This window comes from Schistocerca nitens, chromosome 4 (assembly GCF_023898315.1).
Source record: "Schistocerca nitens isolate TAMUIC-IGC-003100 chromosome 4, iqSchNite1.1, whole genome shotgun sequence".
Lineage (NCBI taxonomy): Eukaryota > Metazoa > Arthropoda > Insecta > Orthoptera > Acrididae > Schistocerca > Schistocerca nitens.
Window position 1 is genome coordinate 617,380,612 of NC_064617.1, and position 21,320 is coordinate 617,401,931.

Sequence of the window (21,320 nt, forward strand, 5' to 3'; positions counted from 1 at the left end):
GAAACAGCAGAAATGAGAACAGCGAGAAACTTGGCATCAGGACTGGTGATCAGCAAGTAGACGAAGTTAGGGAAATCTATTAGACAAGCAGCAAAATAACGCAGGATGGACGAAGCAAGGGGGACATTAAAAGCACACTAGCACTGGCAAAATGGGCCCTCCTGGCCAAGAGAAACCTATTAGTATCAAACAAAGGCCTTATTTTGAGGCCGAAATTTCTGAGAATGTACATTTGGAACTCAGCATTGTAAGGTGATGAATCACTGATTGAGGGAAAACCTGAACAGAAGATGGTTCAAATGGCTCTAAGCACTATGGGACTTAACATCTGAGGTCATCAGTCCCCTAGACTTAGAACTACTTAAACCTAACTAACCTAAGGACATCACACATATCCATGCCCGAGGCAGGATTCGAACCTGCAAGCGTAGCAGCAGCGCGGTTCCGGACTGAAGCGCCTAGAACCGCTCGGCCACAGCGGCCAGGCTGAACAGAAGAGAGTCGAAACATTTGAGGTGTGGTGCTAAAGATGAGTGTTGAAAATTAGGTGTAGTCGTAAGAAAGGTACGAGGAGATCCTCAGCAGAATCGGCGAGGAAAAAAAAAAAAAATGGAAACGTTGACAAGAAGAAGGGTCAGGATGACAGGACTATTAAAATTATTTTAATAAAAGAGACTTGATCACAAAGTATTCTGTAATTTTAATATAATTTTAGAGATCGCTGTGTTTCTGTCTGATAATTTTCCAAAAATTTCTGACGGAACATCTGTTAAGACATCAGGGAATAACTTCCATGGTACTAGAGGTAGCTGTAGAGGGTGAAAACTGTAGAGGAAGACAGAAATAGGAATACATCCAACAAATAATTGAGGACATAGGTTGCAAGTGGTACTCTGAGATGAAATGGTTCGCACAAGAGAGAAATTCGTGTCGAGCCGCATCAAGTCAGCCAGACGATTGATAACTTTAAAAAATAAATAAAAACATAAAAATGAAAAGTGCGCACATCCACCTCTCTCTTAAAACCGAATGGCGTAAACACAACACGCTTTCTACAGGAAATAAACTGTTACGAGCTCTGTTGGCGCCATGTCTCTGTTACCAGATGAGATACGTTGCGTGCCGCGCTTCGCGGTTTGCGTGTCTGTGGCCAGAGTGCTTTAGCACCCATCATGCGGATGAAACCTTTCAACTTACCGAGAAGAGTACACCATTATGCGTTTTACATGTGATTACTTTCAGATAACGGCTGATAAATACGGTAGTTAGCGAAGTATGGAGGTAATCAACAATAGTGGCGTAGTATTTATTACGTTTCCAGGAGGAGAAGTACATGCATTCCAGAGCCAGTACAATAAATTAAGGGTCTCGGCCGGATAGCCGTGGTTGTTAAAGCGTCATTTCCGGGACGGGGCGATGTGTCTACCAAGATCGAATCCGCCCGGCGGTTTAACGACGAGAGCCGGTGTGCTGGCCAGCCTGGATGTGGTTTTTACGCGGCTTCTCACATCTCAGTAAGTGAATACCGGGGGTGGTACCAAGGTCCGCCTCAGACAGCCTATATGATCTGCAAATATTTAGGAAACTTTCTTTCAATTTCACGTGAATAACACTGCGTGGAGACAGTTGGGGCACAAAAATTTCGACTTGGATAATTGGCTAGCGAGAGGAAAGGCATCCGGCCACCCTTTAAATTAACCGTGCCAGATCATTTATTAACCATGCCAACACTGCGCTGATGCGGGACAAAGGCACAAGAAAAAGAAGATGGTTCAAATGGCTCTGAGCACTATGGGACTTACCAGCTGTGGTCATCAGTCCCCTAGAACTTAGAACTACTTGAGCCTAACTAGCCTAAGGACATCACACACATCCATGCCCGAGGCAGGATTCGAACCTGCGACCGTAGCAGTCGCGCAGAAAAAGAAGAAAAATAGAATAAATTAAGGGAACAAGCGAAAGATTCGCCCATAACTGAAGAGTTTGGAAATAAAAGTGTGACTGACACATACACTTAGACACAGTAATGTTGATGTAGCAGTTGCCTACAGCTCTTCCTAATTCCAGGTATTAGACTTGCAAACTTCACTCATAGGTATTAAATATTCTCAAGTATTCATGGAGTGAATTACAAGTAAGGCTGTTCGAAAGAATCAGTTGGGGAGACATATCCCGTTGGTGAACTGCAGTGTTCTGGTCTATATTGTTCAAATCTGGTCAAAAGAGATTAACGTTGTCTGTTACGTCGCGTTCTGTAGGGATGCAGATAAATGTTACAAAGCAGGACTTTCGAGCTTAATCTCGATCATTATTAGTGGAAACATTCGCGGATACAGCTTACGCCCTTCCAGCCATTCTCCATGCAAACACGGATAACTGACTCATTAGCGTAGGAATTGGTTGGCTGAGAACCCAAAGGGTACGTCAGTAGCCATTCGTGTAATTCGGAAATTTCTTGGATACCTACGTTTCCATTTAATCTTGTGCTACAGGTAAGTCCATATATACTCTTTAGAATACAAATCGTGGTATTCAGCTGGCCAACTGAAACGCTGAAAAGAGCGTGAATGCTACTGGGACACGCTGACACTTATCGCTTCTTGTACCAAACAGTTATTACCTTGGACCTGTTTACATCACATGTAGCATACAATCGTTGTTATAGGCCCAATATGATCAATAAAAGGACGCACCCATTTTATGAAATTTCTTCATAATGTACGTTCTGAAATTTCATACTGGTACTTCATTGATGAATTAGAGAAATTTGTGCTGAGCTGCAAACAGGCTAATGCTTTCTAAAACACTAAATTCGTCGTCGTCAACCCCTGCCTGTTGAGATATTTCTCGGATCTCACTTTGCACGCTAATTTGCCCTTGAATCCAACTATTATATCAACACACGCACGCTAAAAATATCACCTTACACATCAGCGATCTCACTATTTAGTTAGCTGTGTCGTCTTGGCATTCAAATGGTACGAAACCCTACATGACAGCACAGACCGTTTTACGCAGTAAACATGAAGTCAAGTGGATCATCATCAACAGGTGTCGCAACTTGTATACAGGGCGGCGCAGAAAAGCTGCGACTATGTTAGAGGGGTTGAAGAGGATTCAGCCAGGATAGGAACCCGTACCCGGAAAAGTCATTCAACGACGCTATAGAGCATCGAAGTTATAGGCGCCGGCGCCTGCCACTATGCCACCCCTTTGGCAGCAAATGCGACTTTGTCCGCTACTGACCACAGGCGAAATGTCACACAGTGTTGTTTGTTATTCAGTGGTTTCCTGGAACCCTTTAAAATCTCCCAAGACCTTTCTGCGCAGCAGCTGGTTCTATATTTTCCACTGGCGATCGTGTCAATTAGTTGCGGTCATTGAATAACAAACAACATCGCGAGACGTTACGCCTATGGTCTGTCAGCATACAAAGTCACGTTTGCTGCGGAAGTTGCGGCTTAGTGTCTGTAGCGTTGTTGGATGAAGTTTACGGAATAGGGGTTCCTATCGTCGATTTGTTCCCCAAAGCACCCTCTACAACCCCTCAAAGTTTTGTGGCAATATTTCTAGGGCATCCTGTATGTGAAATCACGAAAAAGTGGATTAAGTGATGGATATCTAATGTTACTTACAGGCTGTAGTCTAGCCCTACGTTCCTATGTTATTCAGTATTATATATATATCCTGTAAGTAACATTAGTGTATATATATATTTTTTTTGTGTGTCTGTGTGTGCGCGTTTTAGAAAGTCTTTCCTGAAGCTATTTCAGTGTAAATTACAGGCGGCGACTGCAAACTAAATCTTAAATTAATGTCTATAGAGGAGGTTTTTGTCAGTGATGCTCAACATCTTCACTAAATAATAAAACCTTCTCCAGTAATGAATTGAATAGGACAGATTTACGGAAAGCTGTCTGCAGTCAGTGTAGGTAGGTATATACCGTTTGATATTCTGAAGGCAGCGGGGATAAAAGCGAGTTTAGAGTTTTTTGTGGAGAGCCATGGAACGGCAGCAGTAGATGAGAAGGGAATGAGACATGGTGTACACTATCCAGTTTGTCATTCAATGTATATACTTACAAAGAAGTAAATGAAAGCCAGTAGAAATTCTTAAAATTAATTAAAGTTCGGGGAGAAGGAATCAAAAGTTTTACGTTTACGGATGGCATCGTAATTCTGTCATTGATGATAAAAGTTCTGGATGAACAGTTACACGAAATGGTTAGTATCTTGAAATGTGGCCTCCGTTGAATAGGAAGATAAGCGAAAGACGAATAATGGAATGTAGCTGAATCAAATCACGCGATGCCATGGAAATTATATTAAGAAATCTGACGCTAAAATCAGTAGACGAGTATTTCTATTTGGATATGAAGGTAACGACGACTGTCGGCTAGTAGGGAATACAAAACGCTGCCTATCAATAGTAATTAGCCGGCCGATGTGGCCGAGCGGTTGTTCAGTCCGGAACCACGCCGCTGCTACGGCCGCAGGTTCGAATCCTGTGTGATGTCCTTAGGTTAGTTAGGTTCATATCTGATGACCTCAGATATGTTTAGAGCCATTTGAACCAATAGTAAGAATTTTTATGAAACAGATTATTTTGATGTCACCGAATATACAAGTACTTATTATGGTGTCTTTCTTGATCCTTTTTATGTGCAGTGTAGCGTTCTATGGAAGTGAAATGTGGATGATAAACCGTTTAGACGAGAAGACTACAGAATATGGTGGTAGAGAAGAATACTGAAGATTAGATGGGTAGATAGGGTAATGAATGAAGAGATCCTGAATAGGAGATAAAAAACAATTTATGAGACAGTTTGACTACTCTGAGGAATCAATTGGGGGCATATATTCTAACATACCACACCTCCTCTGGCTGCATCATACCTCCTTCAGTTTAGTTTATTGGTTTTATGTAACATTTTCGTCCTTGTTTCTCTTGACATACATTTTCTATTATCGATTAGATGCCCACTTGACCAGTTTAGTCTTTTCCTAGGAGTAAACCTGGACGGCGACAAAGAGACATGCATTCACATTTTTGGAACATATTTATTAAAATAAACGATGAGTCCCAAAATACATCGGCTTGGACTATATTACTCTTAAACCACTTAATCGCTTTATATTTTGCCAATCAGAAAAATGAGAGAATATTGACTTAAAGCAACCACAATATGTTCCGTCAGCATCAGAAGTAAAAAAAATTACGTGAGAACACTGAGGCGTCAAGGAATCGTTAATTTAGTTTTGGAGGGACGTGTGGGGAAGTAAAAATTATAAATGGAGACCAAAGCTTGATTACAGAAAGCAGGTTCAAATGTTTCTAGGCTGCAGTAATTACGTAGAGATGAAGAGGTTTGCACAGTGTACGCATCAAACTAGCCTTCGGACTGAGGATCACAACAATAACACACACACACACACACACACACACACACACACACACACACACACACACACATATATATATATATATATATATATATATATATATATATATATATATATATATATATATATATATGTGTACGGCCAAACTTTCAGGAAACATTTCTCACACATAAATAAAGAAAAGATGTTATGTGGACATTTGTCCGGAAACGCTTAATTTCCATGTTAGAGCTCATTTTAGTTTCGTCAGAATGTACTGTACTTCCTCGATTCACCGCCAGTTGGCCCAATTGAAGGAAGGTAATGTTGACTTCGGTAATTGTGTTGACATGCGACTCATTGCTCTACAGTACTAGCATCAAGCACATCAGTACGTAGCATCAACAGGTTAGTGTTCATCACGAGCGTGGTTTTGCAGTCAGTACAATGTTTACAAATGCGGAGTTGGCAGATGCCCATTTGATGTATGGATTAGCACGGGGCAATAGCCGTGGCGCGGTACGTTTGTATCGAGACAGATTTCCAGAACGAAGGTGTCCCGACAGGAAGACGTTCGAAGCAATTGATCGGCGTCTTAGGGAGCACGGAACATTCCAGCCTATGACTCGCAACTGGGGAAGACCTAGAACGACGAGGACACCTGCAATGGACGAGGCAATTCTTCGTGCAGTTGACGATAACCCTAATGTCAGCGTCAGAGAAGTTGCTGCTGTACAAGGTAACGTTGACCACGTCACTGTATGGAGAGTGCTACGGGAGAACCAGTTGTTTCCGTACCATGTACAGCGTGTGCAGGCACTATCAGCAGCTGATTGGCCTCAACGAGTACACTTCTGCGAATGGTTCATCCAACAATGTGTCAGTCCTCATTTCAGTGCAAATGTTCTCTTTACGGATGAGGCTTCATTCCAATGTAATCAAATTGTAAATTTTCACAATCAACATGTGTGGGCTGACGAGAATCCGCACACAATTGTGCAATCACGTCATCAACACAGATTTTCTGTGAACGTTTGGGCAGGCATTGTTGGTGATGTCTTGATTGGCCCCATGTTCTTCCACCTACGCTCAATGGAGCACGTTATCATGATTTCATACGGGATACTCTACCTGTGCTGCTAGAACATGTGCCTTTACAAGTACGACACAACATGTGGTTCATGCACGATGGAGCTCCTGCACTTTTCAGTCGAAGTGTTCGTACGCTTCTCAACAACAGATTCGGTGACCGATGGATTGGTAGAGGCGGACCAATTCCATGGCCTCCACGCTCTCCTGACCTCAACCCTCTTGACTTTCATTTATAAGGGCATTGAAAGCTCTTGTCTACGCAACCCCGGTACCAAATGTAGAGACTGTTCGTGCTCGTATTGTGGACGGCTGTGATACAATACGCCATTCTCCAGGGCTGCATCAGCGCATCAGGGATTCCATGCGACGGAGGGTGGATGCATGTATCCTCGCTAACGGAGGACATTTTGAACATTTCATGCAACAAAGTGTTTGAAGTCACGCTGGTACGTTCTGTTGCTGTGTGTTTCCATTCCATGATTAATGTGATTTGAAGAGAAGTAATAAAATGAACTCTAACATGGAAAGTAAGCGTTTCCGGACACATGTCCACGTAACATATTTTCTTTCTTTGTGTGTGAGGAATGTTTCCTGAAAGTTTGGCCGTACCTTTTTGTAATTCCCTAAGCCTCTAACTGAACTGTACACATAATGTATGTGACTTTAGTAAAATTACATGAAAACATTCCGCTTTTACACATAATTATGACGCAAGATTTATTTTAATGCTACCTGATCACTGTTTAATTGAAATATTCAGCAGTAGCGAATGCTTACATTGTACAAGGAGAAAGAAAAACGCGGAGCTTGCCATAATATTTTGTTTACGTTGGTTTCAGCGCTATAGATACACCTTCAGTCATGTCCAGACTTAGTATGCGGGGTTCAAAGAGAGACATCGTGTTCTGTGCTCACGGAGTCGCATCGATATTTCAGTCATCCATTCACGAGATTACAGTATGGCATTCGTTATGTTCCTACTCGTGTAATATTGCTCCGAGTATTAAACGGTGTATCCAGTTTACTTTTGTTCTGATTCTTATGATTCGTGAATTGTACAGCATGTGGTCCCCCAAAGGATAAATTTATTTTTTGTTGCCAATGCTTATCGAGTTACATATTTTAATCGAAAATTTCACAAAAGTATTTTAGATTTATTTTCATCTCATAGACATTCATGAAGTTCACACCATTTTTGAACTGTTCACACGTGCTGTTATGTTTTTACGTGAGTCAGTATTTGATCGGAAAACATACGACCGGGTTCATTGTGCCTTCAGCGGGATCATTAGTCAAAAAAAGGAGCTAATGTCAGCAGAAATATTTTGAATTATTCGTTTGTATATTGCAGCTAGTAATGTAAGTCAGTGTTACCAAGACTCCGTGTTGTTCCAGACTATGTTCGACATGATTATTATATTTCACGTTCTTCTTGAGGGTTGGCATCAGGCTTACAAATTGTGATTTCACATCCTCATGCAACGTGATCCGCCTCTCAGGCAGGTCACACTCATACGTGCGGATCATGCCAGGAAATTCCAGGATCTAATCGTGATCTTTCATTCATTCAAATATTCGTTTGCGCTTTCTGTTTCTTCTATGTTGCGGACTGAAAACATTTCCTACTTATGGATTTTTCAATTAAATGGTGATCACGTAGCGTTAATAATTATTCCTGGGTCAAAATTTTGTATTAAGGTAGAACATTTTCAGGGAATTTTACTGACCATATATGTAATGTATTCGGTTTATCTCAATAAAAAGAGATAGGTGAGTTTCAAACTGTTTTAAAATGTTTTGTTATATAAGCTGTGAATCAGTACTTCCAGGGAAGACTACACATACGACAATGAATTAGATATATTTGAACAACTATTCCTCTCATTTTTTATAGATCACAGATGATGGCTCATATGAAAAGTTTTTGGTTGAAAACAATAAGAAAAATTCACTACCTATACAATAAACATAATTTTATACTACATTTTTCTTCAGTGGAGTGATCCAAGTTTTTGTCAGGTGTGCACAACATCTTCAATAAATAATGAAATCTTCTGCCGTTATTAATCTAGTAAGAGCAGCAGATGAAGTATGAAGATGCATGATAGAATCGAATCGAAATGAAGATTCAGTCGACACTACATTCTCGTATGTACGTTGGAAACTTTAATAGTGGCATCCATTTATTTACAACTCATACAGAACAGATAAATGCTTCAAAATTTTACTGTACTTCTGAGTAGTCACCAGCATTGTGTATAACCTGTTGCCAGCGATGTGGAAGTCGTAGGATACCCTTGACAATGTCAGCTGTGTTGATAGATCGGGTGGAGCGACCTATGGCCTGACGAATCTCTGTAACAGTTCTGAAGCGAATGGAATGTAGTGCTTCCTTCAATTTAGGAATCAAGATGACATCATAAGCTCTTGAGGAGACCTGCACGACATGAAGGTCCAAAAAATTAAATTTTTTATTTAAGAAAATTCTGTGATTCTTGCAAAAATACATACTCTATGTATACTACCTTACCAGTTTCGTGTTTCAGAGCATTCTTAAAGCAGACGGGCCGCGTGAATGCCCAGCTGTCACACTACTGCCGAACCTTACCAACAAAGTCTCGTTATTTAATTTTGGCGTTGCTATTTCCATAGCAACTCGTTTGCCTAATACCCTTGACTGTACTGTGGGCAGGGATTTATTGCACTCGATCTTTCTGTCGATACGGCTGGATTGCTTGAGTTCACTTATGTTTTTCAAATACGTTTTTGCTGTAAATTTGTTGTTGTGACTACGTATTTCAACCATTTTACACCGTAAAATGCTTGCAGCTGTAAATTTAACGGTAATCAGCACAAGCATGCTGTTGGAAGTCGTAAAAATGAAGAAACTGTTACGCGGAAGTGGAGTTAGGCCCAAATGTCGGGTCAATTCTAGTGTCCGATACCACCCACCGGCTTTGACAAGTGACGTAATGTATGATGTTATTTTGTTTGTGCCCCAGATGCTGTCGATGAACGTTAAACGATTTCTCTGGATTTCCTCTTTACGCGCGTGTATTAAAATTCGATGTAGATTGCTTTATTTTCATCTCGTAATCTGTTTTCGGCATCTTTTCTTAATGAACGTAATCGTGATTTATAAGTAGTCGTGATTTATAAGGTCTTGATTTCTCACGCTGTTCGTTATGGAGGAGTCAGTTGTTTTTACTGCGAAAATTCTGCTTCAGAAATTGAGCGACCGTAAATCAACTATAAAATTTTTGCAATCATTGGGAGTCATTGCTGAATTTCGCAAGTGCAGTGCCTGTGGAAATTATATGGTTTTGACGAATTTTGCGTTTTCACGAACTTCTGACGAATACATGTGGAGGTGCAGAAAAAAATAACATATGGAGATCCATACGCAGACGAAAGGCGTAAGGCAGAGATGCTGCTGACGTGGTTCTAAAGATCGAGACTGAATTTAGAAGTAATTGTCATGCTAACCTACTATTTTTGCTACGAATATTCTTGCAAATCTGTCATGCACGAAGCAGATGTTTCGTGTGGCACTGTAGTCGACTGGTTCTGGTTTTGTAGAGAAGTCTGCGGGGACTTTATAAAGTATAGGGGGTCATACGGGATCCAGGGGTTATAGTTCAAGTAGGTGAGTCACATTTTGGAAAGAGAAAGTACGAAAGGGGCACGAGGTTGCTGGGCTTTGGGTTTTTGGGGTAGTAGATTCTGGAGGACATTGTGCTGGTGTTGTATTTATGGTTGCACCAAATCGGACAAAGGAAGTCTTGACATCTTTAATAGAAGATTATGTGGAAGAAGGTTCTCTAGTCATGTCGGATGGGTTTGCTTCGTACAAGGGCTTGTGTGAAAGTGGTTACCATGATTTGGTCGTGAATCACAATATTCAGTTTAAAGATTATAAGACGGGGGCCATGTACTAATACTATCGAGGGATATTAGGGGGCTGTAAAATCTATTGTTGGGCGGGGAAAGAGAAGGATTTCAGTGTTGCAAGGCCATTTAGATGAATACTGTTGGAGGAAGAGTATTCCTTAAGATTATTGTTTATTTCTTGCATTTATGAAATTAGTCAGCAAAATGTACAAGTCTCGTTTTGTTAGTAAGGAGTTGGTGGGTCTGATACTTTTTTCTTGTTTTACGTTGCGTTTTTTTTATGTTACTGTATTGTGCGAGTGCTACTTTTTTGGTTTCTCTGGAGGGAGGTTTTCCTGTAGTTTTAATATTTTCTGGTTGCAATGGTGGCCCGAGGGGTATTGCTGTGTCTTTGCCGGAGGGGTTTATGTAATTCACTTGTGGTTTCATTTTTTTATTATTTTAAAATTTTGCATCTGATTGAGGGAGGGTGGCAGGGAAGAACTGATTTTAGTGGTACCTCATTCATGCCTAGCAGTTTGCTTTTCTTATTATTTTCTCATTAATTATTCTGAATTTGGCTTCTTTCGTTACTGTTTGACCTTCTAATATTATTATTTCTTGTTATGTCCTTATTTCGTTCTTGTCAGCCACGATCTTTGACTCTTTTGGAAGTTCATATGCGGTAAGTTTCTTTTTATGTGGCCACCTTTATGTTTTCCTTTTCGATGTTTCTGATACAATTGTCTTACTTTTACTGTCACTCCTGGTGTATCGATTTTACTGAGTGTTATTTGGAGCTACTGTAGCTGGTGTGACTTTCGTGTAGGTTTGGTCTTTTTTGCGTTTTATTTCTTTACGTGAGCAGTAATGTGTGTAAAGATTTTCATTGTTTGAAAGTCTAGTCATATTCTGTAGTTCACTAACAAGACCATTTTTTAAGCACGTTTCTGATATAAGATTTTTGTGCAACAAACAGTAATATTGGAATCGGTAACTAGAAATGACCCCCTACATAGATTGCTTCTAGTTACCGATTCCAACTATTCCACGGTTCATTATTTAGATAATTTTTGCAGTACGTGTGGAAGATATAACATAATATAGGCACTCGTAATTGCTCTCGTGTTCTTATTTATTTCAGTCATCTTCAACTGGTTTAAATGAAATTCGGGCGTAAATAATAGTCGCGTTAAATGTGTTATTTTATGGCATGCTACTTTGTTTTGTTTATGAGTGTGATACGTTCCATTCATAGACTGTCCATTGCAGCATCTTTGCCTTACGTCTGACGTCATTGGTCAAAGACGACGGGTGGTATCGGACACTAGAATTTATCCGAAATGTCTCCAGGCAGTGTTTCAAAACGAAAGTTGAAACATCTTACCAAAAATGAACAAGATGTTGGTGTTGTAAACAGTGAAACTAACGGTTACGTTTTAATTAGTAAGTGCATACTTCCCGAATTGCTTTTGTCTGCTACCAAATGGAAACGCTGTAGTAGTGAAAAATCACTTACATTCAGTGAGAATGTAATTTCAAGTGGGTAAAGTAACGAAATGTAGAGTGACATTTCCTGTAACATGCACAAAATATAGTGAAGTGACTATTTGTGTTGCTTAGGCCATGAGGTGCATTGGAAAGGAAAGAAAAGCAGCCCTCTTATTCTGTGCTATGATGCATCTCTCACTGCTGCCTGTGAAATTTGAGAGGTATTATAAACGATTGCATAGTAGTCTAAAAGAGGTCAGTGAAGCATCTATGCAGAGGGCGGCGAAAGAAACTATAGATAATTGTTGCGGCATTGGAAGGTTATTAGTAGGTCAGTTGTTAGACATGGTGTGCGATAGAATCACTACCTTGGTGATGGTGATTCTAAAGGCATCAGTAGCGTTGTGGCTGCTAAACCATATAAGGAAACTGAAATTTAAAAATTGAAAGTATTGGACATGTTCAGAAGAGACTTACGAAACACTGCAATGACAAGACAGGAAAAAGTGTAACGGCAAAGAAATTGCTGGACAGGGCAACCTCACAAAACCAGAAGTAGAAAACCTCACAGAACACTATGGTCTAGCCATCACCATGGTCTAGCCATCAGGAGAAGCAGCATATTAGTGAGACGAGAAAAGCAACTGGGCAACTCTGCACTCATGAGCATCTACAGCGTGGGCAGTGCCCAAAAGAAAATGCACAAAATATAGTGAAGTGACTATTTGTGTTGCTTAGGCTTTGTGTTGCTTTCATGGTGAAAGTGTAATAGTTATGAAGCAAACTGTCAAAAACATGCAAATGCACACCCCATGCCAGAAAACGTTATGTTTATGGTAGAACTAAAGCCGGTACATAGAGATCTTTCAGATTCTAAACTCCTTGAAAAAAGTTTACATGACAAAACACAGAATACGAATATCAGCTTCAATAGTTGCATTTGGGGACTTTTGTCAAAAGCTGTTTTTGTTGGTGTGTCAGCTTTTCAAATTGATGTGACGAAGTAACAAGCAGATTAAAACCATGAGCAGACTAGGCACCAAGACTGGGACCAACAAGAAAGTTGCGCAGCTGCGAGTGGAGAGAAAACGTGTCGCTGTAGCTGAAAGGGCTGCTGAAAGTTGAAAGTATGGCTGAAAAGCTGCTGAAAGTATGGCAAAGAAGTCCAGAATAACAAAGAAAAGAAATAAGACTAAAGAAGATGGAAAGGACACTCAGAATCAACATGATTATGAAGTTTGCCTTTTTTTGACATGTTATCATTGAGAAGATAATGACATGCAAATCTTTAGTTTCAGTTTCCTGTAATCAATGTTTTCGCATACTATTGTATCATTATCTCGTTTAATATTAAAGCTAAGGAACAAAATTTCGTACGAATGATGATATAGTGATTGCCTGTACATGGAACAACATTATTGAGCAGTGTATTAAATACTTTAAGCTGGAACATGTCATATGTTCTTAAATTATTAGAAGAAAAATTTACTTCTAAAAAACATTTTTTTAAAAATACACTAAACAACAAATTGATCAATATTCTTGGTTTACTATCTCAACAAGTTAGTAAATAAAAGAAGAAAAATTGGTCGAATAGTGTGGAAGTACAGTGCACATAAAATAACAATTACACGTAATTCAGTATGTAAGATAAATCAATATTCATTCCACTATAAATTCGACAGTTTTTAAATGTTTTTCACACAGAGGTAGCAATCTTCTAATTACTTGGTTAAAGTTTCATTCCAGTATCTATTAAAATTTTTGAGTTATTAAATTTCAAAGTACTAGTAAAAACTATAAGCCATGACGACCAGGTCACTTTAAGTCTGTTGTTTGTGGTGGGTGGTACAGCACTTCTCAGGCTAATCGAGTGGAAAGATCAGTGACAACTTGCTCCATATGCGCCTGAGCATTGTCCTGCGAAATGTTGGGCGGGTCCTGCAGAAAACATCGCCGTTTCTTTCCCTAGGCTGGTGACATGTTGTATTCCAAAAATGAAGAGCTGAGAGACAGGAGCGCCTCCCCTTTGCGCAGGACCCGCCCATCATTTCGCGTGACAATGCTCAGGCTCATTTGACGCAAGTTGCGATTGATTTGTTCGATAGATGGGGGCGGAAAGTCCTGTACCACCTACCATACTCCCCAGACGTAAGCACTTGTGATTCCAACTTGATTCCTAAATTGTAGGAAGCACTTCATAGCATTCTCTTCAGAATTGTTACAGAGATACGTTGGGGAATAGACCGCTCCACTGGATCTATTAACGCAAATGGCCCGTCTAATGGTATCTTACGACTTCCGCAACGCTGAGAATGGGTTATACACAATGCTGGGGACTACCCTGTAGGGCAGTAAAACCTTGAAATATGTATCGATGAGTGTTATTCGTTACTTAGGTCCGAGCCAGAAACCAGAGTGAAAATCCGATGAAACTTTGGACTGCATACCCGTCGATCGCGTTACATCGCTCTTGACAGTACGGACCATACGGTGAGCACGTAGAGAGACCTGGAAAACAGTGTTCCGCCAAATGTGAGGGCCTGCTCAGAGATTTCGACTGATTTCATGCGGCTCGTATAACGTAACTGCATTTCCTACTTCATGACAATTCTGCGCCGCACACTGCAGGGGCAATGAGGACGCTCCTGCTGCGCCTTCGATGGGAAATGTTTGATCACCAATCGTACAGCTCGGACTTGACTCCCTCTGAGTTTTATCTCACCTCGCAATAACCACTGGCTCTGAAGACAAAATTTGGCACAGGGAACCAGCTGCAGGTCAGCATAGAGAAATTGTAGGAAACACAGACAGCTTTTCTATAATGAGGTATTGGAAAGCTGGTACAACGCTACGACAAATGTCTAAGATGGAGTGGCGACTACGCTGAAAAGTATTTGGAAGGTGTAGCTAATTATTCAAAGTAAAAAATTGCATAAACAAAACTTTTTACAGTAAAATACTTTTAATGACTAGACAGAAATTTCCCTCTTACAATTAAAGAAGGTTAACAAGTTTCGGATGTTATATACAAGCATCGTCATGTTGTTCAAAACTCAGAAAAGGGCTAAAAATACATTTTATAACATCATTAGCTGTACTCATGGATGACATGCATTCGTAAATACCAACAAAATGCCAGTACGTAGTTTAAAAACATCACCTTGAGCAAGCTAGGTTTTAGACCTTCTGACTATCATTGCTCCGAGGTATTTATTTTCGACTGCATTTTCACAGCATTTTTTCATTTTGAGCGATATGAAGGTGGTTTTAGACAGCAACCGAAACTAGATATCATACATTAACAGTAATAGGAAAACTGTGGTCCTGATTTTTACTTTAGATTTTTTAATTTACTAAAACATATAAAGACCGCCGTCTCCTCCCTGAGAATGTCAGGCTCCAATCAAACATTTTTTATTTTCACTGTGGTTCCCATGTTGTGACCGATAGTACTGCCGACCCTCGTAATTTCTGCAACTTCTAATGAATAATTGGTTCAAAAATGGTTCAAATGGCTCTGAGCACTATGCGACTTAACTGCTGAGGTCATCAGTCTCCTAGAACTTGGAACTATTTAAACCTAACTAACCTAAGGACATCACACACGTCCATGCCCGAGGCAGGATTCGTACCTGCGACCGTAGTGGTCGCGTGATTCCAGACTGTAGCGCCTAGAACCGCTCGGCCATTCCGGCCGGTGAATAATTGGTACTACAGTAGTGGAAATCAGTATAAATGCATGAATATTTGTAGGAAGATTAGCAATGTCGGTTGAAATACTTCTGCGCAATGTGCTTATATAAATAAAAGTTTTGCATCACCCCGGTTCCTAGAACTCCTGAAGACATACATTGACTGTGGATATTGTATCACAGATACAGCCCCTTTGACTGTTCATAGATGTCACTAAACCCGCCCAAAGATGTAAACAACCATGCAACAGCAGCGCCTACTAGACAGAGTTGGTCAGACAGCCAATCAGTTCCAGTTATTCCACCGGGAAGGTGGACAGACAACACGTGTCGTGTTGTCTGTAGTTCAACCATGCCTAGACGGTCAATACCGCGGTTCGATCGCGTCCGAATTGTTATTTTTTGCCAAGAAGGGCTCTCCAAGGGAAGTCTTCAGGCGTCTCGGAGTGAAGCAAAGCGATTTTGTTCGGACTTGGAGGAGATACAGAGAAACAGGAACTGACGATGACATGCCTCGCTCAGGCCGCCCAATCGCTACTACTGCAATGGATAATCGCTACCTACAGATTATGGCTCGGAGGAACCCTGACAGCAACGCCACCATGTTGAATAATGCTTTCCGTGCAGCCACAGGACGTCGTGTTACGACTCAAACTGTGCGCAATATGCTGCATGAGGCACAACTTCATTCCCGACGTCCATGGCGAGATACATCTTTGCAACCACGACAACAAGCAGCCCGTTACAGACGGGCCCAGCAACATGCCGAATGGACTGCTCAGGATTGGCGTCACGTTCTCTTCACCGATGAGTGTCGCATATGCCTTCAACCAGAGAATCGTTGGAGACGTGTTTGGATGCAACCCAGTCAGGCTGAACGCCTTAGACACACTGTCCAACGAATGTAGCAAGGTGGAGGTTCCCTACTGTTTTGGGGTGTATTATGTGTGGCCGACGTACGCCGCTGGTGGTCATGGAAGGCGCCGTAACGGTTGTACGATACGTGAATGCCATCCTAAGACCGATAGTGCATTCATAGCGGCAGTATATTGGCGAGACATTCGTCTTCGTGGACAATTCGCGCCCCCTTCGTGCACATCTTCAGGATAACGACATCGCTCGACTAGAGTGACTAGCATGTTCTCCAGACATGAAACCTATCGAACATGCCTGGGATAGAAAACGCCTGTTTATGGACGACGTGACCCACAAACCACTCTGAGAGATTTACGCCAAATCGCCGTTGAGGAGTGAGACAATCTGGACCAAAAGTGCCTTGATGAACTTGTGGACCGTATGTCACGACGAATGCAGGCATGCATCAATGCAAGAGGACTTGCTACTGGGTATTAGAGGTACCGGTGTGTACAGCAATCTGGACCACCACCTCTGAAGCTATGGTGGTACAACATGCAACGCGTGGTTTTAATGAGCAATAAAAAGGGCGGAAATGATGTTTCTGTTGATCTGTATTCTAATTTTCTGTACAGGTTCCGGAACTCTCAGAACCGAAGTGATGCAAAACGTTTTTTAATGTGTGTATATACAGTAGTATGAGATCCAATATAGTGTCAAATGCAGTCAAAAGGCATCGCATTTAATGGCTTTAGTAAAGTATATCAATGATTCAAGTGGGAGAGGGTGAAACTGGGTATAAAGGCAGTCGTCTATGTGCGGTGTTAGCGCGGGTGTTCCTGCCATTCCTGCAGACAGGAAACAGACACCATTAGTGACAGCGCGTATTGTGTGCATAAATCACAACCACGCAGACAACAGCTATCATGTAATGATATAGCAAAAATCGATATGTAGAAGGAAATGAGACTCTCTGATCGCCAAATATCCAAGAAGTTACACCATTCAAGTACAGTCATTTATAATTTGTTTGATTTGGCCCACGATATTGACAGAACAGAAAATAAGGGCGAAGTAGAAAATTGTCTGAGCCATCAAAATGGTTACTTTCGATTAAAGCAAGGGCTACAAACTGCTATTCTTCTCAACGTATTGCTAAGTTACAGTTCTTAGTAGCTGTTGGACGTATATGGCAATTTTCGTCATACGACGAACATTCAAGAAACGGCTGCAGAAACGTGCTCTAACACCACGCATAAACAGGCTGGATTGGAGTTCGCTGAGAAATATGTATCATGGACTTGAGAATATGATAAAGTGATCTTCATCGTTGAGAAGAAGTTTAATTTAGACAGGCCGGATGGATTCCAATAAGACTGGCATTATGTGAATACTGAGCAGCAGGTAAGGATGAGCAGAAGTTCTGGTGGTGGACGTATTGTGATTTGGGCAGCATTCTGCAGCAAATGCAAATCAATCACTGCTTGGAGAAACACTATAATCAACTCTACCATGCACGCTGAGATGCTAGAAACAGGATTGAACAGAAAGCATGAGGAATGTATGAGGACTTAGGGCAAGAAAGTCTATTGTTTCAAGAAGATAATTCACCTGTGGACGATCCTGCTACAAGAAAATAGTGTTTGAAGATAAAGATATCGGTGTCTTGCCCTGGCCTGCACGTAGGCTAGATTTGAACCATGTAGAAAAACCTCTGAGGAAGACTCACAAGGCGTATTTATCGCAATGGAAGGCAATTTCAGGCTGTATGAGAGCTGTAAAGAGTGATACGAGAAGAATGGGCGGCAGTTTCACTGCGAGAACTACAAACCCTAACAAAATCAGTGTCGAATTTTTAAGAACAGAGGCTGGACAAAGTACGAAAAATGCAATAACACACTAGGACAGTGAGTGCCTTTATACCAATTTCCATCCAGGGAATGCAAATGCCTTATTTTGTAACTTTTGTTATGAGAGAAACTATGTAATTCCTTCATGATTGCCTGCCTCGGTGGCCGAGCAGTTCTAGGGGCTTCAGTCCGGAATGACGCGGCTGCTATGGTCGCAGGTTCGAATCCTGCCTCGGGCATGGATGTGTGTGATGTCCTTAGGTTAGTTAGACTTAAGTAGTTCTAAGTTTAGGGGACTGATGACCTCAGATGTTAAGTCCCATAGTGCTTAGAGCCATTTGAACCATCCTTCGTGATTATTTATACTTTATTTGTAGCTACAACCTTCATAACAAATTCGTTACACGTAAGCTTTAGACATTATACAGGGTGAAGAAAAATTCGCGCACTCGAACTTCGCAGAGCGACTCCTCACTTACAAGCAATACAAAAATGTTTCTCACAAAATTTCGCCCTGCGCATATTTCTGGCAGTAAATGGACGTTAAAGATTGGCGATCAGCCAACACTGTGATCACGTGTACGGTAACTACCTCCGTCAGGTAGTAGACCAGTGTTGTGCAGTTGGTGCAAAGAATTGCATTTTGGGTTAGCATGGTGGAGGTCGAGGATTCGATTCTAGAACGAGCCTTATTTGTTTTTCTTTGCTAAAAGTAATCTGTGTGGTACGGTATCTGGCGTCTTAATCTTCATACAGCGATTACAGTGCGCCTTCTACGAAACATTTGCTTTTAAATACTATGAAAACAGAAATGGAAGTACAATCGTTTTCAATGGTCAGCTTTTAAAGGAGCATTATGCACGTCGTGGACGGGAACTGTTTTGCGTCACTGAGTCTGCTAGAATCCGGACTTGTTTCCTGTGTACCCTGCCCCTATGGTCCCATCGAAATTATTTGCGAAGACCTACTGGTGAAGTAAGGCCCTAACGATATGTGAAACGTCCCCTTTTAAACAATTTTACGAGACTGTGCTTAACCTGACACACAATATTTTTAGCGCAACGCAATCTGACTTTCAAAAAAATCCCTACGAAAGAATGGCCCTGACTAACATTAAACTATACCTTTCACAAATCACTAAATCACTTACCTCACAAAAATCTTCGTTACTCCCACTACTGCAATACAGCAAGCGCCACTACTGCCAGCTAAATAAAAGTTTCAAACTACGGAAGGCACTAACTACTGATAGGGATAGTTAGCAAATGAAAGATATTAATAGAGAACAAACAATGTATTTACCTTGATATCATCATATATAAATATAGCAGTTCATGACAAATTTCAAAACTCCGCCATCTCTCTCCCCACATCCACCACTGCTGGCGGCTCACCTCCAACTGCGCAACGCTACGCGCTGTTCACAGCCAGCTGCCTAACACTACAATGGCGAGTATTACAACAATGCAAAGCAGCCACAGACTGCACACAGCACAGCCAGTGATTTTCATACAGAGGTGGCGTTACCAATAAAAAAACCTAAACAGCCTACTTACATATGTAATTGACATGAATGTGGCAATAAATGTGGTTGGTATTAATCGATGGGACCACTGGGGGAGGGTACACACAAAACAAGTCTGGAATCTGGTAGATGCAGTGGTGCGAAAAAATTCGTGTCCACGATTGTAAGTCCATTTCTGTGTTCGTAGTACATAACTGCAAATGTTTTGTACATACTGTAGAATGAATATTGCTTTTAGCAACTTAAAACAAATAATCCTCGATCTCCTGCATGCTATCCCAAAACGTTAACCCTTCAACCAACTGCACAGCACAACTGCTATATGCTAACAGAGGTAGTTACTGTACGTGTGATTACTGTGTTGCCAGATTGCCAAACTTTACATCCATTTACTGTGCGAAATATGAGCACGATAAAAATTTGTGATAGACATTTTTGTGTTGCTAGTATGTGAGGAATCGCGCTGAGAAATCAGAATGGCCGAATATTTCTGCTCCTCTTGTATTACTTTCGTAGGAGCCAGGCCTTTATACGGAACTCCACTACTGTGTTAACGAATAGGGGGTGCGAGTACCTGCGCCTCTATGTCGCCGACCTCCTGGCGGTCGACGAGCGTGTCGCGCAGGCTGAGCGAGGTCTGCACGATGAGCGCGAGCACCGGCACGAACGGCAGCACCAGCATCTGCAGCAGCTGCAGGCGGCGCCCGCTGCGGTACGCCGGGTTGGCCGCCCTGCAGGCGCAGCCGTGCACGCCCGACGCCGCCGCGGCCGCCGCCGCCTCCGCCGCGATCGACTCGGACACGTCGTCCGACGAGACGGAGCGCACCGAGCCAGTGTCGTGCACGCGCACGTCGGCCGGCGGCGGCGCCAGGCCGTTGCTGCCGCCGCCCGCCTGCATCGCGCTGGCCGCCGTCGTGGCCGGCGCAGCCGCCGCCGCGGGCGCCGAGCCGCGCCTGCCGACAGAAACGCGTCGCGCGTTACAATCGAGGCGTACTGGACAGGGCCCGAGGTACGTTTACCCCTGTACAACTTCCCGTGAGCACTAGGTCAGTGTGGGACTTGTACAAAGAGGCGAGTGGCCGGATGCAACGAACTCACTGCAAGCCTCTCATCTGTGAGCATGGGTCATTGTGCACACATGCAGGAGTCTCTCTTTCCCACATAAAACTAAACACGAGCATGTATACAAGACACAACATAACCGGTGAATATTACACTACTGGCCATTAAAACTACTACACCAAGAAGAAATGTAAATGATAGACGGGTCTTCATTGGACAAATATATTATACTAGAACTTGAAACGTCCCCTTAGAAGAATTTTACACGACTGTCCTTAAACTGACACACAATATTTTTTTAGCGCAACGCAATCTGACTTTAATGGCGAGTATTACAACAATGCAAAGCAGCCACAGACTGCACACAGCACAGCCAGTGATTTTTGTATACAGAGGGGGCGTTACCAATAAAAAAAACCTAAACAGCCTACTTACAAACTGACATGTCATTACATTTTCACGCAATTTGGGTGCATAGATCCTAAGAAATCAGTATCC

The 21,320-nt window shown here is 41.8% G+C and overlaps 1 protein-coding gene across 1 annotated transcript in view; it reads right to left on the bottom strand.

Annotated features, from left to right (window-relative positions):
* The window catches only part of LOC126252473 (adenylate cyclase type 5), a 446,003-nt gene extending 425,345 nt beyond the window's left edge, over positions 1-20,658 (bottom strand). The window contains exon 1 of the mRNA XM_049953367.1: positions 20,335-20,658. Within this exon, the coding sequence (XP_049809324.1) occupies positions 20,335-20,658 (324 nt within the window). The remainder of the gene's footprint in view (positions 1-20,334) is intronic.
* Positions 20,659-21,320: the final 662 nt, after the last annotated feature.